This window comes from Schistocerca americana, chromosome 2 (assembly GCF_021461395.2).
Source record: "Schistocerca americana isolate TAMUIC-IGC-003095 chromosome 2, iqSchAmer2.1, whole genome shotgun sequence".
NCBI lineage: Eukaryota > Metazoa > Arthropoda > Insecta > Orthoptera > Acrididae > Schistocerca > Schistocerca americana.
In genome coordinates this window covers 4,727,061-4,743,554 of record NC_060120.1, presented here as the reverse complement: position 1 = coordinate 4,743,554, position 16,494 = coordinate 4,727,061, and the positions used below count along the sequence as shown (strand labels likewise).

General features: G+C 36.4%; 1 protein-coding gene across 1 annotated transcript in view; it reads right to left on the bottom strand.

Annotated features, from left to right (window-relative positions):
* Positions 1–1,375: 1,375 nt before the first annotated feature.
* The window catches only part of LOC124595545 (ATP-binding cassette sub-family C member 4-like), a 291,780-nt gene continuing 276,661 nt past the window's right edge, over positions 1,376–16,494 (bottom strand). Inside the window, exons 23-25 of the mRNA XM_047134323.1 lie at positions 15,852–15,981; positions 3,996–4,106; positions 1,376–1,479 (exon numbers count right to left, since the gene is read on the bottom strand). Of these exons, the coding sequence (XP_046990279.1) occupies positions 1,429–1,479; positions 3,996–4,106; positions 15,852–15,981 (292 nt within the window). The 3' untranslated portion in view covers positions 1,376–1,428. The remainder of the gene's footprint in view (positions 1,480–3,995; positions 4,107–15,851; positions 15,982–16,494) is intronic.

Sequence of the window (16,494 nt, the reverse complement as noted above, 5' to 3'; positions counted from 1 at the left end):
AGATTATGCATGCTTTCACTCTTTAATTGGACATAGTAGTAACTGATCTGTGACACACACAATTTCACTTCCTGTATTAAGTATATTATTGGAGCTAATGTTTTATCAATACTTGACACATTCCTTGACAATATGGTAGCATCTGACACAGGCAACCTGTTCAAATTAGTTTTCTAATAAAGTTTCATAGCAATACAATAAGATTAGATTTCCCATTAGTTCACTTTTCTCATATTTATAGGTTTCAATTTGATATGATTAAACAGTTGTAAAATCTGGGATGGAATAACAATATGAATTGAAAAAGATTGCTACTCCCTACACAGAAGAAGCATTGAATGGGAGAGTGGCACATTTAAAAGGAGACTGTTAGATATACTTTTTTAGGTATTTGATGAAGTTCCTCATATGAAGAAAAAAACATACTGGGCTGCTATTGTCTCCCGGCACTGTGGCCCCACTAAAAAGTACTCAGCAGTCTACTTTTTATGTTATCTTCTTACTGCTATCTAAGTAAAGATAAAAGCGAGTTCTACCACCTGAGGAGCTCTACAATTATGTCAATAAATTATTGCGAGTATGAATAATTGACTTCCAAAGTAATATAGTTTTCTGTGGTGATGGTAAGGAGGCTGTGACTTAAAATCCTTAAATAAACAAATATACTTATAGTTTTCGAACGTGATTTATAATGGACATTTTTGTCAAATCAGTTGGCAGAGAAACACAAAAGAAAAGAAATTCCTGTAAAAAGTTATTGTAATCTGTCTAGCTGTGGCAAATTATGTTTACTTAACAGTGAAATTGACTATGCAATGGTAATTTGTCAGACATAAATACAATGTGAAATAGTGTAACATTTATGTTAATTATTGAGCAAATATCTTCATTCTCTCATGATCACACAAAGTTTTGAACATTGTATAACAGTAATAACTTAAATAAATATACAATTCTCTGACTAGATAATTAAATTAATGTATACTACAAACGTATGTTGATGACATCAAGTACTAAGTACATTTGTTGCATAGTTATACATTCCAGATTGCAGCTTGTGAATAAACTGTAATCAATCTACTTGTACTTTTCAGGAAGGAAATTCTTTCATTGCAATTTTGTTAGATTTTACTTTCATAAATACATTTTTAGGCCTAATTTGTGCATGTCTCTATGGCTGAGAGTTTTTTTTTTTTTTTTTTTTTTTTTACAAAATATCAGAAGAAAATGTCCTAGATGCATCCTTGAAAACTAATGCAACACTTTATGACCATTTTGTCTGATGAACATGACACCCAAAATCTCTCTCTCTCTCTCTCTCTCTCTCTCTCTCTCTCTCTCTCTCCCTCCCTCCCCCCCCCCCCCCCCTCCCTCTCCCCCCTCCTTTCAAGTTGTCAAGGTGACTCTGCCTTCTTCTGGTATTCCCTTTTATTTAACTGCTTCTGCTTCTTCTTTTGTGGAATGTTTGTTCTTGTAGTTCTGAAATAAATTATTTTGAAGTGAGAATAAATTTATTTATTGAGTAATGCATAAATTTTAATATGAAGACAAAAGTTGATAGTGATAAAAGCAATAGCAATTAAAAGTACGAAAAAGGCACAAATATATGGCTGGAGCTTGAAAATTTCTGCCATAGTAGTATGTGGACCTGCTGATTGAAAGCAAGCCAATTTCATTGATATGCACTCTCATTACTGTATTTACTCGAATCTAAGCCACACTTTTTTTCCGGTTTTTGTAATCCAAAAAACCACCTGCGGCTTAGAATCGAGTGCAAAGCAAGCGGAAGTTCTGAAAAATGTTGGTAGGTGCCGCCACAACTAACTTCTGCCATCGAATATATGTAGCGCTACACAGGCATGCTTTGTAGGCTCGAAGATAAATACTGGCGCTAAAACCTCTGCGTCAGTAAATAAATTTACAAAAAAAAGGTGGAAGACGAGCTTTTTTTTCTCCGCCCCGAGTTTCGACCACTGCATTTTCATACATTATCCAACGAAGTAAATACAAATTCCGTATTGTTCATCTTCGAATGTAGTAGAATTTCAATGTACTACGAAAATCCGACTGGCAAGACTGATTGGGATGTTTTTCAATGTGGCCAACTCTACGTTCTGAATTTTTTCCTACCTGTGAGAAGAGATGGTTGCTAATAGTAACCTGATGAAATGTGAATCACAAGCAGTATTCTCATCACCATTCACCATATGAATAATACGAATATAAACATTTTGCCATGTGTTCTTCCGTGTTTGTTGCTATCTCATTTAAATCCTGTCTGCCTAATAAACTACGAAACTAGAGTGAGACAACCGCAAACGCGGAAGAATACACTTATCGTGTCATGTTTATATTCGTATTATTCTTAGCCTAATAGTGATACAGTCAGAAATGAATCACGGCAACTGACTAGATTTTTAAATCTAAGATGACTCTAATTTCTGTGCAGAATTTGATGTATTAAAGAAGCGGCCGCAAAGATTTTCAAACGGAGAAAAATTTTTGCCTAACTCTCGTTCTATCATACGCAGCCTATTATTTGGTTCTTGTTGATCATTCTCAAAGAAAGCAGCAGTGTAAGTAACAACAAATAGCAGTCTCTTGACATTGCTTCGCTAATGAGACGATTCGCCTCTTTTTAGTTGTAAGCGGCGGTAGCGCGCACAAAAGCAAGCCATGCCGCGAACGGCGACAGGCCGTAAACACGCACTATCAGAATGCGACAAACAATGCACGACACAGTACAGTGATGCATTTTCAGCTTAGAGTGACGTAAACACCTAAAACAGAGAAAACGGCACTTACCGGATCAAACAAAATAAGCAATCGATTCAAACCAGACGAAGCACGTGAAAAAGGAAGGGTACCCGTATAAATACGGACGGAGCGCCTGACGCATAGCAATGGCTACCTGGTAAAGCTTACGACTCGAACCAAACTACTGTAGCTGTATCGTCATTCATTCGATCTAAATTGTGTCTCATATTACAATGGACCAACTTTGTTTCGATTTGGAGGTGCGGCCTAAAACTTTTCTCTCCCCTTGAATTTCGAGTCTCAAATTTCAGGTGCGGCTTAGATTCGGGAAATCTTTTTTTCCTTTGTTTCGAGTCTCATTTTTCAGGTGCGGCTTAGATTCGAGTGCGGCTTAGATTCGGGTAAATACGGTACTTACAAACACTACCACCAGTCATTGTTATTTTACGTAGCAGTAGTCGTAAGCCAAAATTTTAAAGCCGAAAGAACATTAAGTGCAGAGCAATATGTAAATCATGGTGAGGAATTGGAATGATCTGGTAATGTTATACTAAAGTTATTATAGCTGCCAAATTCCTACCTTTTGCACACTGCCAAACTTGCTGTTTACTTCAGAACTGTTCATTTATCTTTGCACAAATTTCTCAGTAGTTTCAAAACAATATTTTTTAATACTTTTGTTAATACAATGGTAACCTATTGGCAGAGTAATAGGGATCTGTAGGCAGACTGGTGGTAGGAATGAGTAGCTACATAGTACATAATATTGATGTAACTTGTGACCACTGAGGTTGTCATCCTGTATTCAAAAAGTACTGTTCATGTACAAAGGTTATAATAATTAATTCAAAAAGTACTGTTCATGTACAAAGGCTATAATAATTAACACAACTGTTAGAATCAGTGAGGAAATTTGCTTTAAATTTTAAATAACACGTATGCCTCTCAAATACACATACTCATACTCTCTCTGAATAGAACAATTTGAAACTTCTGTGTATTACCATTTTAATGACAAATTACATCACAGTTGTTCAGTTTTTAATATTAATGAAGTGTTTTGTGAACAATATAGGCCTGCAGTGAATCTATGAGAGTACAACATTGGAATTCACATTTATTATTGGTTCTGATAATGATAGTGTTGAGTATACAAGAATTCTCTTTTCACATAATGGAGGTGCTAATATGGATAACATAGTAACAGCTTATTTAGAGAGAAAACATATTCTGTTTACCTCTTCTGCAATTTGTGTCAGCTGCAGTGCCATTGCTGTCCCTGTCTGCTGGACCATCTTGTAAAAGTGCCCATCGGAATTTTGCAGAAGTTCAAAGGGATGAGCAAATTCCTGAAAAGTGGACAATTTTGTGTACCCTATTTATTAACTAATTATTGTTGAGTAACAAGGGATTTCAATGATTCATCAATTGTAAATTTAGCTAAATAATTTATGATGCAGGAAAGATTACGAAGTAGAGCTTTTGGTATTAACTTTCATTTAATTAAACCTTTGGTTAGAGGTAGAAGAATAATGTCATACCATTACTTTAAGTATGCTATTTTGTAAACATAACTGTGAAGAAGAAATTCACACTTGTGAATGAAACAGTGGACAAGAGCTGCTGGCTAAAGGGAGGGGGGAGACAGTAGAATAAAAGTGAAAGGGCAATGAGTGATGATGTAAGTGGGAACAATGTAATTGCTCAAGGAAGTAACCTTATAAACTGAGATCCAAATGCATCAAATGACAAAATGGTATTGGTGTTTTTACCGGATGAAGAAGGGGATAAGGAGAGATTGAAATGTAAAAATACACACACACGAGGGACTCACGACAGCAATATCTGGTGATAAACCCATGTCCAGAAATGCGCTATTTGGAAGATAAATGACTTTGAATGATAGGAGGCAATACACATTGACAGAGGTCGGTGTCTCGTGTCGTCACGTCAGGTGTCATCAGAGAACAACGCAGTGAATTGAACTGCTTGTACATCAATTTATATTCTGCGAGTGTTCATCAGAGACAAGGGTATTGCCAGAAGTGCCCCAGGAAGGGTGATAGGACTGCTATTATTTTCTGCATGCATAACAATCTGGCAGACAGGGTAAGCAGCTGTTTGCTGATGATGCTGTGGTGTGTGGGAAGGTGATGTCAGTGAGTGATTAGATTACATTAGATTAGATTAATACTAGTTCCACGGATCATGAATACGATATTTCGTAATGATGTGGAACGAGTCAAATTTTCCAATACATGACATAATTAAGTTAATTTAACAACATAATTAAGTTAATGTAACAACTTTTTTATTTTATTTTTTTTAAATTTTTTTGTTTGGTTTTTTTCTTTTTTTCTTAATTTATATCTAAAAATTCCTCTATGGAGAAGAAGGAGTTGTCATTCAGAAATTCTTTTAATTTCTTCTTAAATACTTGTTGGTTATCTGTCAGACTTTTGATACTATTTGGTAAGTGACCAAAGACTTTAGTGGCAGTATAATTCACCCCTTTTTGTATTGTATTGTATTGTATTTATTGGTCCAGTAAATCTTACATGTACAGTACAGCACATCAGATATTGGACAGGTCAAAGTATATCTTATAATTAAAACACTTTAGAAACTAGAAAATTATGTTCACCAAATTTTACACCACTTCATATACTGGGCAAGTCAATGTGTGAGTTATAATTAAACCACATTAGAAACTTGAAGTTTACAACTGAATACATGTATAAGCCAATATTAACGATTAAAGTATTTGCATGATCCTCACTTAAGCTCTAAGGATTTTTGAGGAACTCTTCTACACTATGAACTGACATGTACACTAGAGAATTACATTCACAGAATTTTACTTCATATACTGGGCAAGTCGCTATACAACTTATACTTGAACCCCATTATAAACTTGAGAATTACATCTGAATGTATTTATAGGCCAATATTAATGGTTACAGTATTTGCATAATCATCACTTAGACTCTCGAGGATTTTGGAGGAACTCTTCCACACTATAAAAGCAATGTGTCAACAGATATTCTTTTAATGCTGCTTTAAAATTTTTTACATCTGTCATTACTTTAATTTCTCTTGGCAATTTATTGTAGATAATTTTTCCATGGTGTAATGTTCCTTTTTGGCACAAACTGGTTTTTGTATGGAGTACATGAAAGTCAGTTTTCTGTCTTGTATTATGATGATGGACATTTTCATTTTTGGGGAGGATACTAGGATTTGTTATTGTATATTTCTTTATAAACATTGCACTTTCAAATAGGAAAATACATGGAAGGGGAAGAATCCCCATCCTTTTAAATAATGGTCTACATGGTTTGTTCCTTTTTATTCCAGCCATGATTCTCACTATTCTCTTTTGCATCCTGAAGAGTTTTAGGCAGGATGGCGAGTTACCCCAAAAAGTGATCCCATATTTTAGGACAGAATGTATATTAGAATAGTAAACTGTCATTAGACAGTCCTTATGACAGCAGTTTTCTAGCACTCTCATTAAATAACACATGGTACTTAGCCTCTTTAATATGTTGTCAATGTGAGTTTCCCATCTAAGATTATCCTGTAGCCAGACCCCCAGAAATTTTGTATTAGGCACACTTGCAATATCCGTGTCTGACATCTGAATTCTTATATCCTCTTCAATGTTTCTCTTGATATTATGAAAATTTAATGCTACTCTTTTGCTTTTATTTATTATTAGTTTGTTTTGGTTGAACCAGTTTACAACATTTGTTAATGCTTCAGACAGTCTTGTCTGTAGTATCTCTGCAGTCTTCCCGCTGACTAATATGCTTGTGTCATCTGCAAACTGGATAGTGCTATGGTACTGGTTGGCTGATGTTAGGTCATTTATATATAGCAAAAATAGGATAGGGCCCAGTACTGAGCCCTGCGGTACTCCATATTTTACTGCTTTATAATCAGAATAGTGTCTTGTTGATTTATTTTCTTTGTGAAAATGTATTTCTACTACTTGCTTGCGGTCAGTAAGATATGATCTAAGCCAGCTGTTAGGCATACCTCTGATACCAATTCTTTCAAGCTTCTGCAGCAATAGAGTGTGGTCTATGATGTCAAAAGCCTTAGACAGATCAAGGCATATGCCAGTTACTTTTTGTCCACTATCAATTTTTTCGAGTACTTCACCCAGAAATTCATATATTGCTGTTTCTGTTGATCGGCCTTTCCGGAAGCCATGTTGGGTTGTGGATAATATTTTGCACTTTTCTAGAAAATCTAGCAACCTCTTATGAAAAATTTTTTCTAGTATTTTAGAAAATGTAGATAGCAAGGCAATAGGTCTATAATTGGCTATGTCTTCTTTCTTACCCTTTTTGAACAGTGGTTTTAGTTTCACTGTCTTTAAGCAGGAAGGAAAGACTCCATTTGTTAATGAACTGTTGAAAATGTGGGCTAATGGTATTGCAATGAGGTCCCCCACATTTTTAATGACATAATCTGGAATCTCATCCACACCTGTTGAAAATTTTGTTTTTAACTCTCTTATTGATAGTATAATTTCCTTAGGGTTGGTTGGAGTAAGAAATAGGGAGTTGCAGTTTCTATTTTGAATGGATGGTGTTGTAGCAGGATTTTTATTTGAAGATTTTATGTCAGATAGTAATTTTTCACTAATATTTGCAAAGTATGTATTAAAAGCATTGGCTACTTCTTCTGGATTTGTAATTTTTTTGCCATCTTGGATTACCTGGAGATTTACATTTTGGGAGGTCTCGTTTCCTACTTGTTCTCTGACTATCTTCCACATGGCTTTCATTTTGTTCCTGGCCATTTTTATATGGTGATCATTTGTCTGTGCCAAAGTTAGATTTAATCTTGAATAGTGAAGATCATCCTTTCTCCTAGTATTGTAGTTATGCACACTGCTATTACTTTTGAATTGGGTTTGGTTGTTAATAACAAATTTCATAAAAGAGTATATATACTGAGAAGCTACTGTGAATATCCCTAGATCCTTAAATAAATTTCTGCAGGATGATCTTGGGTGGACTCGAGCTATTATTCTGATTACACGCTTTTGTGCAATAAATACTTTATTCCTCAGTGATGAATTCCCCCAAAATATGAAGCCATATGAAAGCAATGAGTGAAAACAGGCGTAGTAAGCTAATTTACTAAGATGTTTATCACCAAAATTTGCAATGACCCTTATTGCATAAGTAGCTGAACTCAAACGTTTCAGCAGATCATCAATATGTTTCTTCCAATTTAATCTCTCATCAATGGACACACCTAAAATTTTTGAATATTCTACCTTAGCTATATGCTTCTGATTAAGGTCTATATTTATTAATGGCGTCATACCATTCCCTGTACGGAACTGTATGTGCTGTGTCTTATCAAAATTCAGTGAGAGTCCGTTTACAAGGAACCACTTAGTAATTTTCTGAAAGACAGTATTGACAATTTCATCAGTTAATTTTTGTTTGTCAGGTGTGATTACTATACTTGTATCATCAGCAAAGAGAACTAACTTTGCCTCTTCATGAATATAGAATGGCAAGTCATTAATATATATTAAGAACAACAAAGGACCTAAGACCGACCCTTGTGGAATCCCATTCTTGATAGTTCCCCAGTTTGAGGAATTTGCTGATCTTTGCATATTATGAGAACTGCTTATTTCAACTTTCTGCACTCTTCCAGTTAGGTACAAATTAAACCATTTGTGTACTGTCCCACTCATGCCACAATACTTGAGCTTGTCTAGCAGAATTTCATGATTTACACAATCAAAAGCCTTTGAGAGATCACAAAAAATCCCAGTAGGTGGTGTTCGGTTATTCAGATCATTCAAAATTTGACTGGTGAAAGCATGTATGGCATTTTCTGTTGAAAAACCTTTCTGGAAACCAAACTGACATTTTGTTCGTACTTCATTTTTACAGATATGTGAAGCTACTCTTCAATACATTACTTTCTCAAAAATTTTGGATAAAGCTGTTAGAAGGGAGATTGGACGGTAATTGTTGACATCAGATCTATCCCCTTTTTTATGCAATGGTATAACAATAGCATATTTCAGTCTATCAGGGAAAATGCCCTGTTCCAGAGAGCTGTTACACAGGTGGCTGAGAATCTTATTTATTTGTTGAGAACAAGCTTTTAGTATTTTGCTGGAAATGCCATCAATTCCATGTGAGTTTTTGCTTTTAAGCAAGTTTATTATTTTCCTAATTTCAGAGGGAGAAGTGGGTGAGATTTCAATTGTATCAAATTGCATAGGTATGGCCTCTTCCATTAACAGCCTAGCATCTTCTAATGAACACCTGGATCCTACTATATCCACAACATTTAGAAAATGATTATTAAAAATATTTTCAACTTCTGACTTTTTGTTCGTAAAGTTTTCATTCAATTTGATGGTAATACTGTCTTCCTGTGCTCTTGGTTGACCTGTTTCTCTTTTAATAATATTCCAAATTGTTTTAATTTTATTATGAGAGTTGCTGATATCAGACATGATACACATACTTCTGGATTTTTTAATAACTTTTCTTAATATAGCACAGTAGTTTTTATAATGTTTGATAGTTTCTGGGTCACTACTCTTTCTTGCTGTCAGATACATTTCCCTTTTCCGGTGACAAGAAATTTTTATACCCTTAGTAAGCCATGGTTTGTTACATGGTTTCTTACGAGTATATTTAACTATTTTCTTGGGGAAGCAGTTTTCAAATGCATTTACAAAAGTGTCATGAAATAAATTATATTTTAAATTGGCATCAGGTTCACAGTACACCTCATCCCAGTCTAACTTCTGTAGGCTTTCCCTGAAATTTGCAATTGTTAAATCGTTGACTGAACGTAGTACTTTGGAGGACTGTTTAGTACTGGTGAATGGAGCTATGTCATATATTGTAACTAGCTGTGCACCATGATCAGAAAGACCGTTCTCAACAGGCCGAGCATTTATCTGGTTAAACTTATCTGTAGGAGGACACAAGATGTCTTATATAAATACATTAAAATCATGAGACATAATCACTACCATCAACCTTTAAATTGTTACTCACTCTTTTTACATCCAAAGTCAATAAAGTGGTTGGGAACTAGATGGCTTTTCAAATAAATGTCACTGTATCAATGAACGAAAAAGAGCAACCGGCCACACTTTTTGATGAATACTTTACTTCACCATAATTGATTTCTGGTCTGAGTCTGACAACAAGGATTCCTCATATGAATTTCACATTATTTTGCTCCTATAATATAACAGAATATTCATGATTTTCTTGTTGACAAACACTTTAACATTATATGCAACAGCATAACATTTTACTTATTTGAGGAAACATTTTCTTTTTGCATTACGGCACCTAAGTCAAATTTAAAGAGCTTTTGTCTAATTTAAAAGCTTTTGTAAACAAGAAAATAACACATATTCTGTTATAATATAGGACCAAAATAAAGTGAAATTTGTAAAAGACATCCTTGCACTGAAGTCTACATCTACATGCCTACTCTGAAATATGGAGTCCAGGAATGACTGCTTAAATGTCTCCTTGTCCATTACAATTAGTCTAATTTTGCCTTTGTGGTCTGCATGATTCCCTGCTTAAAGCTGGCTCTTTGAAACTGTGTAAGTAGTTTTTTGTAAGATAGTTTGTCTCTATCATCAAGCATCTGTTGGTTCAGTTTTTTCAGCTTCTTCAATGTTAATTGAAAGACTAAGTACCATTTGCTCCCACTCTACTTCGTATACAGTCTGTGTGTCCTGTTTGGAATGGGTGCCACACGCTTGAAGTATTCTACAATATGTTGCTCGAATGTTTTGTAAGCAATCCCTTTTGTAGGATGATTACTTTTTCTTAGTATGCAACCAATAAACTGAAGTATGCCACCTGATCTGTCTACTTCTGAGTCTTAAGTGATCATTCCGTTTCATAGTGCTACAAGTTGATACACTTTGGCATTTGACTGATTCCAGTTGTGGGTCTCTGATGTTGTAGTCATAGGATACAACATTTTTTTTGTTTTATGAAGTGCACAACATCTCATAGCTGAATACTTGAAGCAAGCTGCCCAAATTTTGCACACTTTGACATCTTATCAAGGTCTGAATGAATACCTGTGCTGCCTTTTTTGTGATAATACTTCATTGTTTATAACTGTGTCAGATGCAAAATGTTTCAGGTTACTGTTAATTCTGTCTGCAAATTTATTAAAGCAAGGGTCCCAACAAACTTACCTGAGGCATGTCTGAAGTTATTTTAACATCTGTCAATGACTTTCCACCCAAGACAACATGTTGTGTCCTCCCTACTGAGAAGTTCTCGATCAAAAATTTCACCTGATACCCCATCTGATCATACTTTTAATAATACGCACAGGCATGGCACTGATTTAGATGCTTTTTGGAAGTCAACAAATGGTGCATCTTCCTGGCTGCATTGACCCATGGCTTTAAGGTATCTTGTTCGTTATTACAATATCACTCTGGGTGTAGTTTTAATAATTACAATACATTTGAAATTCTGAGTCTCACTTCTTAAGGATTCCGGATCATGCCCAAGATGTTTACAAAGATCCATAGTTTTAGTAATTATCATACATTTGAAATTATGAGTCTCACTTCCTGTGCATTCATATGCCCAAATAAGTAGCCAGGTCTAGATGGAATCTCAGTTTGGTTTTACAAAGAATACGCTACAACACTGACCCTTTACTAAGCTTGCATTTATTTTGAATCTCTCAGCCAGCACAAAGCCCAAGCAACTGGAAAAAGTGCAAGTGACTCTTGTACATAAGAAGGACAAAGAAATGGACCTGCAAAATTACAGACCACTATCTTTAACATTAAACTTCCTGGCAGATTAAAACTGTGTGCCCGACCGAGACTCAAACTCGGGACCTTTGCCTTTGGCGGACAAGTGCTCTACCATCTGAGCTACCGAAGCACGACTCACGCCCGGTCCTCACAGCTTTACTTCTGCCAGAGACAAGATACTGGCAGAAGTAAAGCTGTGAGGACCGGGCGTCAGTCGCGCTTCAGTAGCTCAGATGGTAGAGGACTTGCCCGCGAAAGGCAAAGGTCCTGAGTTCGAGTCTCGGTCGGGCACACAGTTTTAATCTGCCAGGAAGTTTCATATCAGCGCACACTCCGCTGCAGAGTGAAAATCTCATTCTGGATCTTTAACATTAGTTTGCTGCACAATCCTTGAAAATATTCTCATTTCAAATATAATAATTTTCCTTAGAGAGAAGAGCTTCTGTCCACAAATCAAAACAGTTTTAGAAAGCATTACTTATGCAAAACTCGGCTTGCCCTTTTCTTGTATCAGATCCTGCGAACCATGTATGAAGAGCAACAGGCAGATTCCACATTCCTAGGTTTCCATAAACCATTTAACAAGGTGCCACACTGCTGACTGTTGACAAAGATACAAGCGTGTGGAATATACAAGCATTTGGAATAGTTCCCAGGTACGTGAGTGGCTTGAAGACTTGTTAGATAACAGAACCCAGTATGTTGTCCTCAACAGCGAGTGTTCATCAAAGACAAGGGTATTGCCAGGAGTGCTCCAGGAAGGGTGATAGGACTGCTATTAATTTCTGCATGCATAAACGATTTGGCAGACAGGGTAAGCAGCTGTTTGCTGATGATGCTGTGGTGTATGAGAAGATGTTGTCAGTGAGTGACTGTAGAAGGACACAAGATGTCTTATATAAAATTTTTAGCTGGTGTGATGGGTGGCAGCTAGCTCTAAATGTAGGAAAAAAAAGTAAGTTAATGCAGATGAGTATGAAAAACAAACCGATAATGTTCCAGTACAGCGTTAGTACTGCTTGAGACAGTCACGTCAATTAACAGGGTGTATACGTGGACAAGGAAAAAAAATTCCTGGATTTCCCAGTTAAAAATACACTTTCTCCCAGGTGAAAGTACACTTTTTCAGTGTTAAGTGACAGTATACTCTTCCTCGGCACAGTAAAACTCATCAGTCCTTTGAATTTTTATGGTTTTATATACCGGAGTAGAATTTCCCGGCACTTTAGAAAACGAAACTCAGGGGGAAAACACGTTTTGAAAGATCTTGCGTAAAAGGAAATCTGCTTTGAATGTAACGCTTTTCAAACCACCATTCGCAATATTTTCCCGCGACCTTTTGGAAATAGGTTCATTTCGGTAGTTGCAAGAGAGCGCCAGATAACTGGCGTCACCGCACTTGCACAGCTACGATGGCACAGGAAGCCCATATGTTTGTACGTGTAAGACATTAAAAGATCTTACATATGTCATAAAAGAAAAAAAGACATCACACAATACTTCAAGAGCGTCGGAATTTCGCGAACGATACTAAAACGCATAATTCGTCTTAAAATGCACATTCGTATGTAAATTTTCTTGGAGTACCAGTATTGTATTATCTCATGCCTGGTTCTTTATTATGGCATAATGTCATACGTGCACTTGAAATGCAGCGAACAGTTGAAACTAGCCAATAGTATGAAATTAAACACTTCGTTTCAAATTAATTGACTGCCTCATCAGAAAAGATTAATTTTAAGCCAAATCTCTTTAGCAAACCGGCAAAAATAACTTCATTAGTCTGTAAGGTGATTAATTCTTGACTGTCAGAAAGGTGGAAATAAAATCTGAATGTAATAACATATTTTAGCCTTCCGTAATTCATTTGATAGCTCCTGGCCACAAAAATCCGTTTGTTTATCATTTAACCTGAGAGCAATAAACAAAGAGGAAACAACAAAATCACTAAACGTAAACACAGGTCACATGGAGACTCCCCACCTCAACTCAGACTGCTCTGTGCATCAGCCCCAGATTTACTGTATTTCCGAACCGGGGCAATATTAAGTAGTGGCACCCAGCCTCTGTAACAAGAGGCGGGAGAAGGTATTACTCATACGCGCCTCAACTGTGCATGCTCAAGAGCCCGCCCGCAACAGCTCAAATTAATCTAATTTAAACAGTTGTCATTTCACGCTCAGGCGGAGGCAATTTGTTGTTATAAAGTATTGCATTGTCTTCCTAAAGCCTTTGGCACCCTTTGCTGTTGGCAGATGCTGTTTTGTTGTTGTATAGTATGCATTTCCTTTGCGACTTAAGTTTTATTTTCGCTTTTTTTCCCTCTCGTTCATGTTTTGTTGCTGCAGTATTATTCTGCAGTAGCGTGATACAGTAATATCCTTTGTTAGAGCATTGAAAAATTCCCGGGTTTTTCCTGGTTTTCTCCCGGATGAAAAAATTCCCAGGTTTTTCCTGGATCTCCCGGGTCGTATACACCCTGATTAAGTATCTAGGCATAACATTGCAGATTAGATTAGCACTTGTTCCATAGGTCATGAATACGTCACTTCGTAATGATGTGGAATGTGTCAGGTTAATAAAAGGTGTCTATACAAGATATTACATTACACAAAATATTACTGGGGAAATTATCCACTTACTATATCCAAAAATTCATCTAATGAATCCAAGTAATATGAAATGGAATGAGCACATAAGGATTATATTAGGGAAGGTGAATGGTCGACTTCATTTATTGGGAGAATTTTAGGAAAGTGTGATTAATCAGTAAAGGATATTGCATATAGGTTGCTAGTGGAACTCATCGTTGGGGAGTGTTTGAATGTTTGGGATCTGCACCAGGTCGGATTAGAGAAAGACTTTGAAGCAATTCAGAAGTGGGCTGTTAAGATTTGTTACTGGTGGATTCAAACAACGTGCAAGCATTATGGAAATGCTTCAGGAACTTAAATGGCAATCTTTGGAGGGAAGGTGATGTTCTTTTAGAGCAGCACTATTGAGAAAATTTAGAGAACTGGCATTTGAGGCTGATTGTAGAATGATTCTATTGCCGCCAACATACATTTCGCGTAATGGCCATGAAGATAAGATTAGAGATATTGGGCTCGTATGAAGGTATACAGACGGTTGTTTTTTCCTTGCTGTATTTTTGAGAACAGAAAAGAAAATGACTGGTAGTGGCACAGGGTATGCTCCACCACGTACCATATGGTGGCTTGCGGAGTATGTATGTAGATGTAAATGTAAGAAGATAATCAAGTCCATTATGAATGCCTCAGTCTTAGAAAACACTTGTTACACTATTACTTTCCACCATGTACAAAAGTGAATTAGATTCTGCACAGTGACAAGCAATATCTTCGGTAGGGTTTAGAATTTCTTAAAACGCAAAAGGCACACGTTGTGTCATCAATAAGTCTCAACAGAGACAAAACCCACTGACTGGGCACAGTGATAAACACGACGACTGCCGCAAGGCCACTGGCAGCGCTGTGTGCCTGCCAGCAACCACAACAGTCCTCACATCCAACACTGTGAGCCTGGCCTGGTCTGGTCTGGTCTGATGGTGTTGAGACATCCACTGCTATGTGTGGGGCAGTCGGTGTTGAGAACCGAGCTCGAGTGTGTGTGAAACAGGGTTAAAAGCTCTATCCTGCAGCTGTGATTAACACTTTGCTATTTTTTCTAAATTTCTTAAGGCAAATGCTAAAATTGTTTGAAGACCGTGGTCTAGCTTAGCTTGTGCTTTTCTTGTAGTGGCCATTACGTCAGTGGGGTGTAAAATTCACATTTTCCTTTCTTTCCCAAAAACAGGGAACTAAAATGTCAGATATGTTACAGTGCGACCAGGTTAGTACCACACATGACTTAGGAGGCAGCATTAGTAGTAGCCTCATAATGCTCATTAATGATGAGCTAGTTAATTCGCTAAGTAAATTGGTGTTTTTTAACCCAAATTAACCAAACTAAAAAGGGGGAGGGAGGTTTCAGATAACAATTTTTTTTGGTTAAGCCTGAATGTTTAATATGTGCTACAGTATTTTGCATTGTATAAATTTTTGAAGGTCAAAATAACTCAAAAATCTCTCCGTTGGCTACATTTATATTCTCTGTTTATGTTAAAATTACAGTTTCAGGTTTACAGTACTTTAATATACAGCACACAAGAACTATTATTTGGTCAGCCTTAGTTGGAACAACTATGATTTTACTTGGTATGAATACTGTCAATATTTATATTTTCTAGCTAAATTATTCACAAAACTACAATCTGCCTTACCACCATAGTGCCTGCATCCATGACCAGCACTTTGTCCGAGTCCATGATAGTATTCAGGCGGTGAGCAATTGTTAGAACCGTACAGTTTTTGAACTTTTTCCTAATTGTTTGTTGGATCAGCGCATCTGTTCTATAAACACAGCAAAAACACATTTTAAGATTATAAACTGGATACCTCTACATTTGTGTGTTATTAAATAAGAGATTTTGTGAAACTACAGTAAATGACTAATTGCAAAATTAAATACAAGAAGGTACCCAAAATAAACCAAACTTGCTTTTTTTTTTCTTTTTTCTTATTTATTCACATTTTAGGCATAAACCTTCAATCCTCTTTGAGAAACTATCCACCTGCACCAATACACTAAGCTTGACAGTGCCTCCGTTGTTTTTTCTTCACCTCAGCAACATCAGAAAAACACTTCCCTTTCACATCTAGGGGACTGATGACCACAGATGTTAAGTCCCATAGTGCTCAGAGCCATTTGAACCATTTTTTTTCACATCTCTTTACATTCTAGGAAACAAAAAAAAGTTGCACAGGGCTAGGTCGTGAGAGTACCTGGGGTGTGGGGGTGGGGGGACGGTTCGTCACATTTCTGGTCAAGAATTTTTTTAGAGACATGGCTGGGCTGTGTTAAGA